General features: G+C 37.0%; 2 protein-coding genes across 4 annotated transcripts in view; one reads left to right on the top strand and one right to left on the bottom strand.

Moving 5' to 3' along the window:
• KANSL1L (KAT8 regulatory NSL complex subunit 1 like) overlaps window positions 1-19,343 on the bottom strand; it is a 159,459-nt gene that overhangs the window by 111,267 nt on the left and 28,849 nt on the right. For all 3 annotated transcript variants that reach the window (XM_036753199.1, XM_036753198.1, XM_036753197.1), the window contains exon 2: window positions 3,244-3,385. In XM_036753199.1, the coding sequence (XP_036609094.1) occupies window positions 3,244-3,385 (142 nt within the window). The remainder of the gene's footprint in view (window positions 1-3,243; window positions 3,386-19,343) is intronic.
• On the top strand, window positions 193-651 carry LOC118845309 (60S ribosomal protein L31). Its single transcript, XM_036753204.1, has one exon. The coding sequence runs from the start codon at window positions 227-229 to the stop codon at window positions 602-604; it is 378 nt and encodes a 125-aa protein (XP_036609099.1). The 5' UTR covers window positions 193-226; the 3' UTR covers window positions 605-651.

Genomic DNA, 19,343 nt, shown 5'->3' with positions numbered 1-19,343 from the left:
CATATCAAACTGTAGAAGCCAGCTTAGATTAAGTACTGCCATTTTAAAATCATCTTTTTCATTTTCATTAAGCCTGAAATGGGGAAGCACATATTCTAGTCCTCACCTTCCCTCCTCCATTAAGTTGTTATACTCAGACGCGCGACCCGGAAGCAGTACCGGGGCTGGGTATCAGGTTCTCCCACAATTCACTGCGCCCTTCCTTTCCGACCTGGTCCCCGGCAGGATGGCTCCCGCGAAGAAAGGTGGAGAGAAAAAGAAGGGACGTTCCGCCATCAACGAGGTGGTGACCAGGGAGTATACCATCAACATTCACAAGAGGATTCATGGAGTAGGCTTCAAAAAGCGAGCTCCCCGGGCTCTGAAGGAAATTCGCAAATTTGCCATGAAAGAAATGGGAACTCCAGATGTACGCATTGACACCAGACTCAACAAAGCTGTTTGGGCCAAAGGAATAAGGAATGTCCCATACCGTATCCGAGTGCGTTTGTCCAGGAAACGCAATGAGGATGAAGATTCACCTAACAAGCTGTATACCTTGGTTACTTATGTACCTGTCACCACTTTCAAAAGCTTACAGACAGTCAATGTGGATGAAAACTAAATTGAACTTCGTTTAAATAAAGTTATAAAATGTCAAAAAAAAAAAAAGTTGTTATACTCTTCTTTGCCCAGGAAGCTGATATCCAGCTGGTGAAGGTAGCCTAATCCAACGGATTCCTAGGTGACCCTTAAGAGTATTCCATCATCTCAATAACTTTTTTTTTTAACTCTTTCCACAACCCGAGGATATTCCACCATAGACATTTTAGAAAAGCCTGAATCTAAAAGATATCCTGCCCCCTCCTATTGCAACATTTTCTCTTTGATCTATTATGAGGTAGGAGCCACTTCCTAAAGAAACATTTCTCCCCCAGCTGACCAGCTGTTTTAATAAAGATCTGAGCAATGTGACCTGTTTAACAGAACATAGTTTTTATTCCATTACAATTTCTAAATCTGCCTCTGTGCAACTTCCACCCACTCTCCCTAGATTAGGCCTCTTGGGTTAAGCACAGGTAAGTCTTTCTGCACCACTGCTCGTCAAGTATTGAAGACAATGATCACAATTCCCCCTATATCTTCCCTTTTACAGGCTAAAGAGCCTCAGCTCCTTCATGGTGGGGGGGCTTCCCCTTTCTTGCACAATGAACCCCTCCAGCAGCAGTCAGGTGAAGCCTAATGATCCCTTCTCAGAATCATGTCTTAAGTGCTTAAAATATAACACACAGGATTATAATGGAAACCAATTAGACAGAAATACAATTATAAAAATGTTTTTTAAACAAGTTCAAGGACTCCAAATTAAGAAGCTTTATTCTATAGCATAATTTCAAGACTTCTTGCCAGGTGGTTATTCTTCTCTTAACCATAACTCTTGTGATTATACATCATAAGTGTGTGTGTGTGTGTGTGTGTGTGTGTGTGTGTGTGTGTGAAAAATGAGAGAATAGCATGATTTGGCCAAACTCATAATCTGAGGAATTCTCTTCTGTCTGGCTGAACTCGGACCTTTTCCTTGGGAAACACCGTTCCTTTTCATTTTCTGTCATTGCTTTAAACCATTACAATTAACTTCTAAGTAACTGATATCCACAAAAGATGGAAGATGCTCCCAAAGCATACAGACATTTTTATAAACAGAAATGATTTTTTAAAAGTAATGTTTTGTGAGTTCTTTGACCAAATTTTCTTCCCCATACATGCAAAGCACAGTCAGAGAATTAATTCATTCAACAAACATTTATTAATCACTGTTCTAACCACTGGAGCAGATACAAAATTTAGATAAAACATAGTTCCTGCTGTCATAGAGCTTACAGTGGAAGAATAATACACAAGTGTGTAAATATAAAATACAATATTTTACTCTAAGTGGTTTATAGAGAATTGCAAAACAAAATGCTATGTGATGCTGAAGGGGAAAAGTCATTACCATCTGGGGACATCATGGAGAAGGTGACTAGTGCATTTAATTTAAAAGGATGGTTAGGACTAGAGAAGAGGGAAGACATTTCAGGCACAGATGACACTGTGAACATAAGCACAGTAGTGGAGGCATGTTCAGGGAGCAGATATTAGTACATCTGGCCTAAGTAAAGAGTACCTGGAGTGGAGTCATATGAAATAAGTCTGAAGGCACCAGACTGTAGCAGGGTTCAGAAGTCCAGATAAAGGCACTGAAGCTTTCTTGACAAACAGTAGAATGCCACTGAAAATTCTGAACAGAGGAATGACAAGACCAGATAGATACATGTAAAGGAAAGATTCTGACAGTGGTATGAAAGATACATTGGAGTGGGGAAAGGAAATGTGTGAAGGACTACTAGGAGGTTGTTTCAATAGTCCAGAAGGATGGTCCTGGGAGTCTATGCTCGTGTGCCGGCAGTGGGAAAACAAGAAGAGAGCAGAGATTTGATAAATATGTGGAAGTTTAATAACTATTGAAATATGAGGTAAGATGAATCAAAGTTCGAGATAATTCCAAGGAGTCTACCAAGAAAAATTCACTGCCAAAACAGAACTAGAGACATCATAAGGAGGAGCAGGTTTAGAAGGGAAAGATTAAATACGAGTGATTCGTGGATTTTGTACCCAAGGAAATTATACATTTTAAGATGTATAAAAACACAAAAAACGCTGTTAGGCTTTTAAATTTTGACGTGCCAGCTGAATATCCAGATGGAAATGCACTGTTGTCAAGGAAACTATTAGTTCTTAAAATTTAAGTTCTAGTTCTTTTCTAAATTAAACACTGAAAATAAAAATAGTATATTAAAGTATATTCTCCTTTAAGTTGATTGTTTTTAAGTTAGTTCTTTGCTGTTAAAAAATTTAGGAATATAGTTTAGCAAAATATATTCTGTACAATTTCCCACAAATAACTTTCAAAACTAAACATCAATAAAGTAGATACTTAAGAATAACATTAAAATATTTACTAATTCAACTAAACAGAATCAACTGAAGAAGCAAGGAATAATTCAGAGAGGGTAACAGAAACTTCTGTAGAAAAAAGTATACAAAGAGTTTAAATTTACATTAATATGACAACATAATTTTAGAAAACCTATTAAAAATGTCAATTTTTATAAAATTCCTTAACAGTATTTCAGTTAATCATTTTTTATTTTTCTATTATTCTTTATATAAACAAAAGATTAATCATTTAAAAGAGCCCATTTATGAGCACATAGACAATACCTTGGTGGCACGTATCTGTCTGTGAATGTCAGTTAGTTGTTGAATTTTGTATTCTAGCTCCGAAATCTGGGCCTGAAGCCACGTCCAGCGGCTGCCAACTCTAGCTCTGTCTACAAGCCACTTCCATTCAGTACTATAGTTACTGTGAACAAGATAAAACAAGGTTAGCCAATGAAAAAATACAATTACATTTTCATAAAAATACCTTTAACATTTCACTTTTAACATTAATTCTAAATTTCCTTTAAAAAACACTTAGGTTGAATAGCATACAAATATAGAAAAATGTAAAAGATATACTTTTTTCCCAGCTACCCCTTAAAAGCCTAAAGGCATTGTATTTTTAGTATTCCCTAATGTGCCATTTTCTAAGTACAACAGCAGTATAAATCTTTTTAAATATTATAGAGGAATTTCTGAGAAGAAAAACAAAAAAGGACAGAAAACAGGGGCTATAATACTAATAAAATATTAAAAATTATTATATCAGTGTTTTACTGTTTATTAGTTTTCAAGCATATTATCTGACCTATACTAGACCCAAATAGTTTTAGCAAGGTATAGTAATTTCTTCCATACATATTTTAAGGTAAAATAGACATAACCTTATTAAGATATTAAACAGGCTGAGTCTTAAGTTCAAACTACACATTTTGCTATCAAAGCTCAGAATCACAAAATTTAGTATTGAAGGGATCTCAATGACCATCCTATAAAATGCATATTCCTAGTCCTAAATGAATGCCTACTAAAACATACACAGTAAGTGGTCAACACTCCTCTGCTTTCAACTCTAAATGTTTATCTAAATTCTGATTATCTACTAGGGTGAAATTCCTGTATTGCTTTGTTGATGAAACTGAGCTATATAACATAATGCTAGAAATACCAATCCTAATCTACAAGATTTAGAAATGAAATAGTTAACGTCTAGTCCCTTTTTAATTTAAAAAATAAAAATAAAAAAGCCAATGGAGATAAGTATACTAAACTTGGGGAAAGGTTTCTCCTTCTGTACCTTTTTGCTGTTAATTTGCTTTACTAGATGACCTGTAGGTTTGGTGAATTTTTTTTTACAAGTACTTTTTGTAAAATGGTTGGTGTTGGGAAGAATGACAGCTATTAGATAGAAGAATATTAAGATTATCAGAGCCTCAGCTAGAATCCAATTCTGCCCAATCTAATCACTTTGTCATAGGCAGTGCCTATTATGTGGAAATGTTTTTATTGTTCAGTCATTCAATCGTGTCCATCTCTTTGTGACCCCATGGACCACAGAACGCCAATAATGTCCAATGTTTTCTTGGCAAAGATACTGGAATGGTTTGCTATTTCCTCCTCCAGTGGATTAAGGCAAACAGAGGTCAAGTGACTTGCCCAGAGTCACAAAGCTATGAAGTGTTGGAGGCCACACTTGAACTCAGCTCTTCCTGACTCTAGGCCCAACACTCTATCCACTGAGCCACCGGGTAACCTCTACATGGAAATAAGACAAAAGAAAGTATATGACAATAATATGCAATAAAATGATTATTTTCTCTAGAAAATTTGTGTAAGCAGATGGATATGAAGCAGCATGGCAGAATGAAGAAAACACTGGATTTGGAGACAGAAAACACTTCAGTTCAACAAGATATTTTAGCACTCTGGGCTTTCCATATTAGTAGAATGAGGAGGTCTGACATGGTGTTCTCTAAGATTCATTAAAGTTCTAATATCCTGTCACACTTTTGTAAACAATTTTCTTACATAAAATGTTTTTAATGATATTATAAGTTTTTGCCTATACTAATATTCTTTTATGCTCCCTAAATGCCATCTTACTAAAATTTTTAAACACAGAGAAGATGAATCAGTAAACATGTCATGATGACACTAGAATGGTGTACTACTCAAAATTTTCATTTTCCTTTGTTCTAGTCTTTGTCAATTTGAGATACATGCAATCTGATAATTTGGATAACATCAATTTTAGATGCTCAAGAATTGATGTATTAATAAAGGTGGCATAACTCTGCTAAACTTAATATGCATTATTCCTATCAAAATAAACTGATTACAAACTTGAGGATTCTGTACTAGAAATGAGACTAAATGCTAAGGCTCCCACAATTTTAAATGCTCAGTCTTAAAGATTATTTCAGTATTTTTAAAATATCACTACAAATTCACCAAGATGAAATGTTATTTGGCTCTCATAAGATGGCCAGCTGATTGCCAAATATAACATGTGAGCAAGAATAATCTCATGGGTATTAAAGAGATTAGGTTTTTTTTTGAAGTTTGTATTGATACACTGTTGTTGCTCTTCAGTAGTTTTAGACGTGTATGACTCTTCGTGACCCCATTTGGGGTTTTCTTCCCAAAGATCCTGAAATGATTTGCTATTTCCTTCTCCAGCTCATTTTATAAATGAAGAAACTGAAATGAACATGGTTAAAGTGACTTGCCCAGGGTCACACTAGTAAGTGTTTGAGACTGGATTTGAACTCAGGTCTTCCTGACTCTAGGCCCAGCACTCTATCTATTGTGCCACCTAGTTGCCCCCTAAAAGTGAGCACTAATGGTAGGGCTTCCTTGTTGTTCAGTCTTCCCACTTGAGTGGTTTGTTATTTCCTTCTCCAGCTTATTTTATGGATAAGGAATTGAGGCAAACAGGGTTAAGTGGCTTGCCCAGGGTGACACAGTTAATTAAGTGCTTGAGGCTGGATTTGAACTCATGAAGATGAGTCTTCCTGACTCCAGGCCTGGTACTATATCCACTGCACTATTTTGTTTTGTTTTTGAGGGGGGAAGGTAGGGCAATTGGGGTTAAGTGACTTGCCCAAGGTCATACAGCTAGCAAGTGTGTCAAGTGTCTGAGGCTGGATTTGAACTCAGGTCCTCCTGACTCCAGAGCCAGTACTCTATTCACTGTGCCATCTAGCTGCCCCCAAACCTTTATTTTTACAATGAGGATTTTAAAAATTCATTTATTAACTTACATGTATAAACATAACACTCTTTCTGACACTTACTCGTAGGCAGACCCTAGGCAAGCCTCTTGAATTCTATGTGATTCATGACTCCCTAGGACTTAGCAACTAAGTCAGTCACATGATTTAGTGGAAGGAGTAGCATTTACATATGCACTTATACCACATTAATGATACTGAGTCAAGCTGGAAAAAAAGTACGAACCTAATTTCTCTGGAAAGAATTTGGTTCCATATTGTTTTGGAGAACCTAAATTTTAATTAATTCCATAAATCAACAAACATTCATTAACCATCTACTACTATGGGCTAGGCACTGGGGATACAAAGACAAAAGTGAGTCTTCACCTTGAAGGAATGAAGATACCTCCTTCTAACCTGAAGCCTCTCTTCTGTTCCCCTCAATAACTGGATTTGCCACTCTCAATCTAGCCTGTATTTAGCTACTTTGTTTTTATTTATATTAATTTTCTTTATGATGGTGTCTTTATTGTCTCTCCCATTAGAATGTAAGCTCCAGGAGAGTGGGAATTGGTTCATTAGTTGTATTTGTATTCTTAGCAACCAATACTTTTAACAGCACCTGGCATGTGGCAGGCCCTTCATACGGATTGACTGATTGAAGGAGTTGATAGTCTACTTGGGAGGATGCAATATATACCCAGGTAAATAAAGTATTTTGAGTAGAACACTAACAAGTGGAGGAAATTTTAAAAAATCTTCCTGTAAAAGGTGGCACCTGTGCTAAATCTTGAAGGAAATGAGAGATTCTAAGAGGCTGAGGGGAAAAAGAACTTCATCCTAGACATGGCTGGGGTGGGGGGCCCACTGTGCTAAGAACTGGGGATAAAAAAGAAAGGTAAAAGAGAGTCCTCTCCTCGGAGGAGCTCACAATCTAATGGGGAGACAATAAGCAAACAAATATATGCAAACAACCTACGTACAGGATAAAGAGGAATAATTAATATGGGAAGGCACTAGACTTGTAGTTCATCCTAATTCTCAAAAAAGACCAATGACATCACAAGTATGATTTCTTGACTTGCCCATGAATTGGATCTATGTGAGGCAGAAAGTGCAAAGATGTCAGCCTTGCTCTCTTCTTCCCAAGTCATTGGAATCCAGTGGAAAGACAAAGGTAAAGACAACTGATATCAACCCAGGATGCAATGGATCACCTTGGCCTTTCTAAATCAGAGGGGGGAAGATTCTCAGAGTTTCTGGCTAGAAGAGAAAACAATTGCTACTTAAATTTATTCTAAGCTATCAAATCTAAATAATGAGCCCCAGAGGCTTGGGCTGGACCTATTATTGGCCTTTGAGTGAAAACCAGAATGATTTGGGTTTAAAGGTATAGTCAAGTAGTTCCATTTAAAACACAATGGGCCTTTTTTAAAGCCTGTTTTCCCAGAGCTACATTTCAAGATATCAAAAATGAAATCTTCACAGGACAAAAGTAAATTGTCCCAGCTTTTGGAAAAAAAAACATGAAGAAGGTAAAAGGCTGGGGTGGGGGTGGGGGGAAGAAGAAGAGGAAGAGGAGGAAGAGGAAAAAGAAAAGCAGAAGAAGCAGAAGAGTATCATTTCCCAACCTCTGTTCAAATTGGAGGAAGGGGTCCCCAGAAGGCAGCTGCTATTACTACTCTCAGATAACTAGATTTGGGAGGGATTGGGAAAGACTTCCCATAAAACGTGAGATTTTATCTAGGACTTGAGAGAACTCCAAGAAGTTGGGCAGGGGATAGAGATAAGAAAGGAGAGCATTTCAGGTATAGGGAAAATTTCAGGTAAAGAGGCAGAGAAAATGCCTGGAGCTACCAGATGGAGTGACTTGTTCCCAGAACAGCAAGGAAGCCAGTGTCATTGGATTGAAGAGTATGTGGTAGAGAGTAATATGTAAGACGACTGAAAAAGTGTGTGAGGTGGGCTGGAGAAGGGTGTTAGGTTACTTTGCATGCCAAGTAGAGGATTTTGTATTTTATCCTAAAGGTGATAGGGAGCCACTGTAGTTTACTGAGTATGGGGATGACATGTTCAAGGAAAATCACTTTGGCGGCTAAATAGAGGATAAACTGGAATGGAGAGATTTCTGGCTAGCAGACCCACCAGGGGGCTATTGCAGTAATCAAGGTGTGAGGTGATAGAGGCCTGCACTAGAGCGGTGATAATGTTAGAGGAGAAAAGAGGGCATATTTGAGAGATACTACAAAAGTGAAATGAACAGGTCTTGGCAACAATTCGGACGTGGGAGTGAGAGACAGTGATGAGTCCTTGATGGTGCCAAACAGTGTCTGCCACAAAACAAATATTCCACAAATGTTTATTGATTTCCCATTGATTGAAAAGAACAGATCATTATTTCGCAGATATTCCTGCACTGTCTTACAAGGATTAACAAGTTTAGTTGTGTAAAGGCAGACTATTCACTTAGAATTACTCTTATAAAATCCCTATAATGTCAAGGATACCTAATTCTTATCTCCTGTTATTAAATGCTTGGGTACTTGGCATAAAATGTTTATAGAAATAACTGTAATGCTGCTGATATTTAATGCTAAGTTGGGATTAGATGATTTTTATCATTCTCAGTGTTGGTTCAATCACAACCAAAAGTTCTATAAATGTTTATTTAGTGGCTACTTCTCACAAAGAATTGTGCCAGGAATTAAAAGAGAAAGAAATATAAATAGAAGATGATCCCTTATACTTAAGCAGCTTACAAATTAGTAAGGCGGATAACATGGACCCAAATAAGTATAAAACAAAACAGAGCAATGTAAGTGCGTAATAAAGGAATGAAAATGTAAAGAAAATTTCCTTCTGGGGAAAGGATACTCTAGATAGCGTTCAGTTTGGCTGAAGTATAAAGTAAATAACAGTATTAATAATAACAACCATACCCTGCATTTATATAGCATTTTAAGGTTTGCCAAGTGCTTTACATAGATTATTTCATGTGATGTCTCAACAATGCCATGAAATAGAGACTAATAATGTCCTCATTTTATAAATGAGGAAACTGAGGTTCAGACAATAATGAAATGTAATGATTATTAGTAGAAATAATACAATCCCAGGGAAAGGGTGGATGGATAGAGTCTAAACATGAAATAATTTTCTTCAGTGCTTATACCTTCATGACAAACAATTTGGAATACTTTACCTCTACAAACAGTCAACTGTCGCTTCCCATTTCTTTTCCAGAGGAAACCCCAGAAACACCAGAGAGTTACATTAAAAAACCCTGACCTTAGCTACATTTATGTGATGTCAGCACATAATAGATAAAAGTAAGAATTGTCAATTATTTGGATGTTTTCATTTCAGTAGACTAAATAACTAACTGCACTTTTCATCCAGATCTTCAGTATTCTGTAGATATACACAGTCTATATGCATCTTCATTGAACATATGAATGTAGACATAAAAAAATCTCAATTTGTTTCCATCTTTTTCCACATGTATTTGACATCTTAATGTTTCTTAGAATGTACTGGTAACAGAAACATAAATTGCTTAACTGATTTTAAATGCTTAAAAAGACTTTAAATAACCACGAAAAAAAATTTCCCCAATACCACCCCACTAAAAGATTAACCATTCACTTTAATACCCTATGTTTTCCTCATGTTTTTCATCAATAGAATGAACAGGTTTGACTATTCTCTAAGAATCATTCCAGGCTTAAAATCCTTCAAAGGCTGCCCATTTCCTACCAAATGAAACCAAAACTACTTAGAATGACATTCAAGAGGCTCAAAGCTAATTTCTCATTTATGCTGCACCATTCCACTTTGTGTATTCTACTATGTTCTAATCAAACTGGACTATTCACAGCACTGCTTAAACACATCTCAAACTAGCTAATCATCATTCCCCTTACTCACATAATTCTCTACATCTAGAATGACATCACTCTAATGCTACCTGTTGAAATCTTGTTTTGTTCAGTCGTTCAGTCGTGTTGGATTCTTCATGACTCCGTACAGGTTTTTAATTTTTTTTGGCAAAGATACTGGAGTGGTTTGCCATTTCTTTCTCCAGCAGATTAAAGCAAACAGAGGTTAAGTAACTTGCCCAGGGTCACATAGCTAGTGAGTGTCTGAGGCTGGATTTGAACTCAGGTCTTCCTGACTCCAGGACCAACAGTTTATTCACTGAGCCACCTAGTTGCCTCCCTACCCAATGTTGAAGTCCTAGGTCAAATGTCCCCTCTGTTAGGATCTTACATGCTTAGCAATCCGTGGAACATTGTAATTATGAACTGACAGATCAGTGATTTCTAGCACTCTGGAATGGAGGACAGTGTCACAATAACTTGCCCTTCTACTCAGTTCCAGACAGAAATGGGGAGACAAGTCATGATAGGATAAAGGAGTTAGCTTTCTATTATTAACAAAAGTAGATGTCTTTAATTCAAAATTGACTTGTCCCTTTCACCTCCAAAACTCTTGGGTTGTTGAGAGCAGGTTATAACAATATCAGCATGGAGGAAGGCAATCACATGTGACCTCACTAGAACATCAGTAATAAGTAGGACTTAGCAGAATTATAGAATCACAAAATCTCAGAGTTGGAAGAGATTTGAGAGAACATCCAGTCTAACCAATAACAGAACACAAATGACCTCTACAGCATACCCAAGTAGATGTCATCTAACCTTCCTTTGAAAGTATCTGAGAGTAAACCTGTGTTCCCTGAGCCAGTCCATTCATAATCGTTATATCTGTTCCTCTGCAATGCAATGCCTGCCCATTGCTCCTGCTACTAACTACCCTATGGAGCTAAACAGTATAAATTAAACTACTCTTCCACATAAAAGTCCATAAAATTTCAGGACCACTATCATGTTGCACCCCAAGCCTTGTTTTATCTTGGATAATTCCACTGCTTTCAACAAATGTCATTTAGAATGGCCATGGTTCTATCAAGACTATCAATTTCATTTGTAAAATTTGGCACCCAAACACAGTACTTCAAATGATCAACCGAGATCAAGTTCAGTAGGAATATTACCTCCCAAATCCTATACAGTACACCTCTCAATGTAGCCTAAGATCACATTAGCTTTTTCTGCTGCAACATTCAACAACGAAATTATTTATTAAGCTCTTGTTATGTGTCAGGCACTGTACTAGGGCTAGAGAGACAAAAATGAAAAAAGGCATTACCCTCAAGGAGTTTACATCCTACAAGGTGAACACAACATGTACACAAATAAATAAATTCAATATAATTTGGGGAGGGAGGGAGCAACAGGGTGAGGAATGCAGAAAGACCACCAGAAAATGTTTTCAGCAAGAGGAAGCATATATGTATATATTATTGTATGTATGTACACACACACAAACACACACATACACAGACACACACACACACACACACGCACACACACACTCATATCTAAGTCCCTAGCTATTTGTTTTGATTTCCAGAACCTATTCCTTCATACTGTTTCAAAGAACTAGAGAGAGAAATCTGGCAAAGAGAAGCTTCAGAGGAGACATATTAGTTGTCTTCAAGTATTTGAAGGATTTTGGATTAGACTTGTTCTGCTTGCCTCAGAGCACAGGAACAATTAGGAGCATGGGGTGGAAGTTGCAAAGAGATAAATTTAGGCTTGATGTAAGGGAAAAAATTTTATCAGAATCAAATCTGTGCAGTAGAGAAGTAAGATGCACCAAGAGGCAGCATCACTTAGAGGGCTTCAAAGAGAGGTTACACAACAACACGTTGGGGATGTTATACATGATCATAGAATCTCTGCTCATGCGGTCCTCGCTGAAATTTAGTTCCTCCATTTCTTGCCTGAACCATTGTAAGAGCTTCCTAGATAATCTCCCTACTTCAAGTCTTTTCTGTCTTTATTTTCTGTCCATTCATTCTCCACACAGGTGCCACCAATATTCTTATAGCCCAGGTGTGACCACAGTGGGAAATGCATGGTACGGTGGAAGTAGCAGGGAACTTGAGTTCTAGGATGTCAGTTTTGATCTTGGTTCTGACATTGACTACTTACTTACTGACTTACTACTTACTACTACTACTACTACTAATTTTGGACAAAGCACTTAACTACCACTGGCCCTTTGTTATTCCATGTTATTTTCCCTCAGTAGAATGTGAGATTTGTGACTATCTCCTTTTTGTCTTTGTATCCCCACCACTATCACTCAGTGCCTCAAAGAGCATACAGGTGGCACTGAATAAACATTGTTGAACTGAGTATTGTGGTCCTCAAGTATGAGGGCAAAAATTGTAGTAGATATGAAGATTGTGAGCCAGGCAGTGAACTCTTTGAGGAAGTTCAGAGAATGATTGGATTTGGGCATAAAGGAAGAAAAGAAAAGTAGGAGAGAGAGACACGATAGATAGCAGCAACTAGAATAGGGAAAGGATGACAGTGCTGGTCTGAAGTGGGAGTGAGGAATAAGGAGTTTGCCTACTCTTCCTCCTGGCCCATAAGCCAAGGAAGCATGAAGAACAATTTGAATATGAAAATTCAATATGGACAACACAGAACAGCAAATAGGCCAGTTTAGCTGGTACAGAGAATGTGAAATAAGCCCAGAAAAGTAGGCTGGAGCCAACTTGTATACTGTCTTAAAAGCCTGACTAAAAATAAAATTACATTTTAGTATAGAATCACTAAAGCTTTTGAACAAGTTGTTCCATGCCTTAAGTAGATTACTTTAGCAGCTGATTGGAGAATATACTGGAGACAGAAGAGAAGAGGAGACCAGTTAGGAGGCTATTATAGCAAACCAGAGAAGTAGTGATGAGGAATTAAAATAAGGTTGTGGTAGGGTGAGTTGAGAGAAGGACGCAGATGTGAAAAATGCTGGGGAAACAGAAGAGACAAAATTTGGCAACTAATTGCATAAGGAGGGTTAGGGAGAAGGGGAAGAATCAATGATAACTCCAAGGCTGCAAATCTGGGTGATGAGGAGGATGGTGGTACCTAAGAAATAAGAAAGCTTGGAGGGAAGTTTTAAAGGAAAAAGATAATCAGTTCTAGTTTGGACAAGTCTAAATTTGAATACTCTAGAAAATCCAAGCAGACAGTTTAATGATATAAGACTGGAGTTCAGAACAGAGATTATAGGTGGATATGTAGATTTTGAAGTCATTTGTGTAGATGACAATCTCAGGGAGGCTGAGAGACCATTAAGGGAGAAAGAATAGAGAGAAAAGGGCCCAAGACAGAGACTTGAGAAACACTCTTACTAAGTGGGATCAGAGGCAGATGATAATCCAGCAAAAGAGATGGAGAAGTAGTGGTCAGAGAGGCTGGAGAACCAGAAGAAAGCAATGTTACCAAATCCAGGGGAACAAGAAAAGGTAAACCCAACATTGTCAAAAACCTCAGAAAGTCAAGAAGGATAAAGATTAAAAAAAATACCACTGGATTTAGTAGCTAGAAGACTATTCCTAACCTGTGAGAAAGCAATTTTAGTGATAGAGTTAAGCACCAAATTCTAAAGAGTTGGGAAGCAGCAAGGGAGGGAATATATATAATTATTTCTAAGATTTTGGCAGTAAAAGGGAGACACAATATAGAACAATAACTTGAAGGGACCCTGTGAGCAAGTGAAGCTTTTTAAAGGATTGGGTAGATCGGAGCATGTTTGTGGCAAGATGAAAAGGGTCAATAGATAAGGAGAAAACTGAAGATAAGGCATGGGGAATTATCAATGGGGCAAGCTCTTGGAGGAGATGAAAGAAGATGGGATTGAGGGCACAATGTCAGAGTTTTTGTTCTTGTCAAGTTTTGACAAGAAATTCTGATTCTTCCTCTGAGACAGGAATAAAGAAGGATAGGACGGGGGAGATGTGGAAGGATTTTAAGTTATAGTTTAGGAAAGAGGTAATTTCATGAGGAATGGACTTCTTTCCTCCTTAAAATAAAATGCAAGAACATCTTGAAAGATAGGTAGGTGGAGGAGGTATTAGTGTCTTGAAGAGAAAAAGTCTGAATAACTGGGGAAAAGAGTGGGATAGAGTCATTTAGGGAAGAATAAAAGCATTAGTCGGTATCAGTGATGCCCCAGTTGAGAAGAGATGAGATTAATTTGTAGTTAGCAGTGTGGCCAGACAACCTAATGGAATTACTTCTCCAGGAATTTTCAGGAGCCTTGGAGCATGAGCAAAGAAAGCAGACAATAGCAATGGTTTAGATTTGAGGACCAGCAGGATCTGAATGGTGGTAAGGTGAGAATCAAGAGTGGAAAATGGTTTATATCTGAACTAGACAACTACAAAGTAAAGATTTTAAAGAAAGAAAAGTAAGGTGAAAACAGAGGTAATGGACTAGTACAGTTAGGGAATGGAGGCATTTGTGGCTATGGTTTAGACAAAGACTATATGGGGCAGGGGAGAGAAATGGAGGGTAGGAGGGTGGGAAGAATAGAAAATTGTGATCCCAGAGTAAAATTTCAGAGTTCAAAATCACACATGTGGCGGTTATGAATGGTAGTGAGAACTGAAACCGTCATTGTGGGTAGCTGAAGTAGAATAAAGGGATATATTATGGGAATTAAGAAGGTTGATGATTTCGGAGACTAGCAATAAGTATACTGAAGTCCCCAAGTATAAAGACACAGAGCAGAATGAAAAGAAAGGCTGTAAGCCAACTATTGGATTCTTTGAGAAATAAGTGACATGGAGTCCAGGCTACAAGAGCAATAAGGATCTGGACCAACTATTACAGAAGAATGAAGTGAACCTCAAAGAAAAAGATTGTTGGGCAATGTTGGCAAAGGGAGGATCTAGAACTAGCACTGTGGAGCAAAGAAAATGCCAGGTTCTCTTGGCACAATTCATCATGAGAAAAGGGACAATCAGCAACAGAGAGGGTGGCTATTAATTCAGCGTCATTCAAAGAAAACGTTTCAGTCTGAAAGTGCAAAAAAAATCAAGGATGAAAGAAAATTTATTAATGACTAAGCAGGAAGAATGAGTGCATCAAAGAACAAACATAGAAATTTCATGAAAGATGACAACAGATAACAAACCAAAATTTTTGATGTAGCCAAAGTAGGACTTGGGGGAAAATTTCTATCTCTATACACATCAAAAGAGAAAGAATAGATCAACAAATTGGGCAAGCCAAAAACAAAAACAAAAATGCTAGAAAAACAAATTGAAAACCAAAATAGAAATCCTGAAAATCAAAGGAGAGCTTAATAAAATTGAATTTAAAAAACTAAACTAATAAAAATAAAACTTGGAGCTGATTTTATGGGAAAAAAACAATGAAATAGATAAATTATTGGCTAATTTGATTTTTTAACAAGAAAACTAAATTAACAGTATTAAAAGTGAAAAAAGTGAATTGACAACCAATGAAAAGAAAGTTAAAGCAATTATTAGCAGTTATTTTGTCCAACTATGTGTAAATAAAACTGATAATCTAGATGAAACAGATGAATATTTACAAAAATATAAACTAAGATGAACAGAAGAGGAAATTTCTGAATACTCCAATAATTCTATTAGAAAAAAGAAAATGAGCAAGCCATAAAAGAGTTCCCTAAGGAAAAAACTCCAGGACCCAATGGATTTACAAGTGAACTCCACCAAACATTTAAAGAACAATTAATTCCAACATGATATAAACTGTTTGAAAAAAAAAATTAGTCAAAGAAGGAGTCCTACCAAAGTCCTTCCTTCTATGACACAAATATGGCTTTGATATCTAAACCAGGGCCAGCAAAAACAAATAAAACTATAGACTAACTTCCCTAGTGAATATTGATGCAAAATTTTTAAATAAAATATTTAGCGAGGAGATTACAGTAATATATAACAAATATATGTTCAGGGTGGACTTATACCAGAAATGCAGGGCTGGTTCAATATTATGAAAACTACAAGCATAATTGACTATAACAATTTAAAAAACCACAAAATTCATATGATTATATCAACAAGTAGAAAAAAAAAGCTTTTGGCAAAATACAAGACTCATTACTATTAAAAATACCAGAAAGCATAGGAATAAATAGAACTTCTCTTAAAATGTTAACTAGAATCTACCTAAAACCAAGAGGAAGCATTTTCTGTAACAGGAATAACTTAAAAGCCCTTCCAATAAGATCAGGAGTGAAACAAGAATGTCTGTTTCCATCATCATTCAATATTGTACAGAAATGCTAATTATAGTAATAATACGCGAAAAAGAAATGGAAGGAATAAGATAGACAACAAAGAAACAAAATTATCACCTTCTGTAGAGGATATGATAGTATACTTACAGAAGCCTAGAGTGTCCACTAAAAAGCTAGTGAAACAATTAACAATTTTAGCAAAGTTTCAGGATATAAAATGAACCTACATAAATCATCAGTATTTCTATATATTACCAACAAAACTCAGCAAGAAGAGATAGAAAGAGAAATTCCATTTCAGAGTCTACCTGCTGAGACACACACAGGAATTATATGAACACAATTACAAAGAACTTTTCACACAAAGACAGATCTAAATAACTGGAGAAATATTAATTGCTCATGAGTAGACTGAGCCAATATAATAAAAATGATAATACTAATAAATTACTTATTTAGTGCTAAACCAATCAAACTACTTAAGAGTTACTTTAAAGAGCTAGAAAAAATGACAAAATTCATCTGGAAGAACAAAAGGTCAAGAATATCAAGGAAATTAATGAAAATAAAAATGTGAAGGGAAAGGACCTATAGGTACAGGACCTATAGGTACCAGATCTCAAACTATACTGCAAAATGGTAATCATCAAAACAATTTGACACTGGCCAAGAAATAATGTTTGATCAAAGGAATAGATTAAGTACACAACAAACAGAAGCAAATGAACACAGTAATCTAGTGTTTGATAAACAAAAAGATCCCAGCTACTGTGGCAAGAACTCACTCTGTGACAAAAACTCATTGGAAAAATGAAAGTAGTATGTCAGAAACTGGGCATAGACTAGCATCTCGCACACAACATGACATGATTTAGACATGAAGATTGATATCATAAGCAAATTAGTAGAGCATAGAAGAAATTATCTGTGAGATCTATGGATAGGCAGTTTATCAATAATAAGAAGTAGAGAGGTTCAGAGGAAAGAAAATGGATAATATTGATTGACATTAAATTTTAAAGTTTTTGCTCAAACAAAACCAAACCAAAATTAAAAGAAAAGCAGGAAATTGGGGGGTGGGGTGGGGACTATATCAAAGTATGCTGATAAGTCTCATTTCTCAAATATATAGGGAAATGACCAAACTTTATAAAAATAGCCATTGCCTAATTGACAAAAGGTCAAAGCCTATGAACAGGTAGTTTTCAGAGGAAGAAATAAAAGCTATCAATCATCATATTAAAATGCTCTAAATCACTAATAATTAGAGAAATTCACATTTCTGAAGTATCTCATACCCTTCAGAATGTCTGAGATGACAGAAAATAAAAGTGACAAATGCCAGAGAGAATGTGGGAAAATAAGTATGTTGGTGGAGCTGTGAGCTAATCCAATCATTCTGGAAAACAATTTAGGACTATGCTCAAAGGATTACAAAACTCTGCATACTATATCTACGCCCCAAAGAGATCAAAGAAAAAGAAAAAAGGACTCCTACATAAAAAAATATTGATAGAAGCTCTTTTGGGCTTGTAAAGAATTGGAAAGTGAGGGGACACTCATCACTTGGGGAATGGCTGAACAAGTTTTGGTATATGAATGTAATGGAATACTATTGTGTTATAAAAAATAACAAGGGAGGTGATTTCAGAAAAAACATGAGAAGACTATGAAGTGATGCAAAGTAAAGTAAGCAGAACAAGGAAAACAATGTATACAGTAAATAATATTGTAAAGATAATCAATTGTGCATGACTTAGTAACTTTCATCAGAACAATGATCTGCCACAATTCCAAAGGACTGATGATGAAAAATGCTACCTACTTCCAGAGAAAGAGCTAATGAACTCAGAATAGAAATTGAAGCATATTTTTTTTCACTTTATTTTTCTTGTTCCCCATCCCCCAGAACATGACTAATATAAAAATGTTTTGCATGACTCCACATGTATAATTAGTATTGTATTTCTTGCCTTCTCAGCAGGCAAGGGAGAGAGTGGAAGGAAAGAAAAAATTGTAACAGAAAATAAAAATGAAAAGATGGTGTCTGAAAATCAGGGACTGGCCTAAAGCTCTCCCCCAGGACCCTCCAAACACCTATAAAAATGGCTCTGAACAAATTCTAGAACTGCAGAACCCACAAAATAGCAAAGGAAAGCAGGGCTCTAACCCAGGACAGCCTGGATGGTCACTGGGTAAGGTTTATTGCGCAGAGGTGGAAGCGGCGCAGAGCAGAGCCCAGCATGGGTTGCTCCCGGACCAACCTGAATCAGCGAGCTGTGGCAGTTACCAGACTTCTCAACCCACAAACACCAAAGACAACACAGAAGGTTAGTGGGAAAAAACTGGGGGGACAGAGTGAAAGGAGTTCACCATTCAGCCCCCGCCGCCCCCCCTCCGGGGGGCTGTGGAGGTAGTGCAGCTACAAAACTACAGCTGCAGTTGCTTCCAGCCCCAGGCCCACCTGGTGGGAGGAATTAAGTGGCAGATCTGAGGGGGACTGCAGAGCCTGCTGAGACCTGAGTCACAGTCTGGGTTTGTGGTTCTTGGGGGAGGAGGAGCACTGGTGTGGCAGAGCTTGCTGTGTAGAAATAGCTCTGAAAACAACTGTGTAGCCCCTCAAGCTTGGGACAAAGTAATCTATACTCTACAAGCAGTCATACATCCACAAAAAACTCAAGGGTCAAGTAGTTGGCTGGGAACATGATCAGGCAGTGAAAACACTCTCAGATTCAGACTCAGACTTTGGAATCTTTCTTTGGTGACAAAGAGGACCAAAACATACAGACAGAAGAAGTCAACAAAGGCAAAGAGCCTACATCAAAAGCCTCCATGGAAGTGCTCAAAAAGGATTTGGAAAAGCAAGTTAGAGAAGTAGAGGAAAAATTGGGAAGAGAAATGAAAGAGATACAAGAAAACCATGAAAAACAAGCCAATGACTGGGTAAAGGAAACCCAAAAAATACTGAAGAAAATAACACCTTAAAAAATAGACTAACTCAAATGGCAAAAGAGC

Source organism: Trichosurus vulpecula, chromosome 4 (genome assembly GCF_011100635.1).
Source record: "Trichosurus vulpecula isolate mTriVul1 chromosome 4, mTriVul1.pri, whole genome shotgun sequence".
Classification (NCBI taxonomy): domain Eukaryota; kingdom Metazoa; phylum Chordata; class Mammalia; order Diprotodontia; family Phalangeridae; genus Trichosurus; species Trichosurus vulpecula.
Note: the sequence above shows the minus strand (reverse complement) of the source record. Positions and strands in the feature narration are given on the sequence as shown.

Bases quoted from the DNA above. Each gene is read 5' to 3' on its own strand.
- LOC118845309 (XM_036753204.1), top strand. From the start codon at position 227: ATGGCTCCCGCGAAGAAAGGTGGAGAGAAAAAGAAGGGACGTTCCGCC.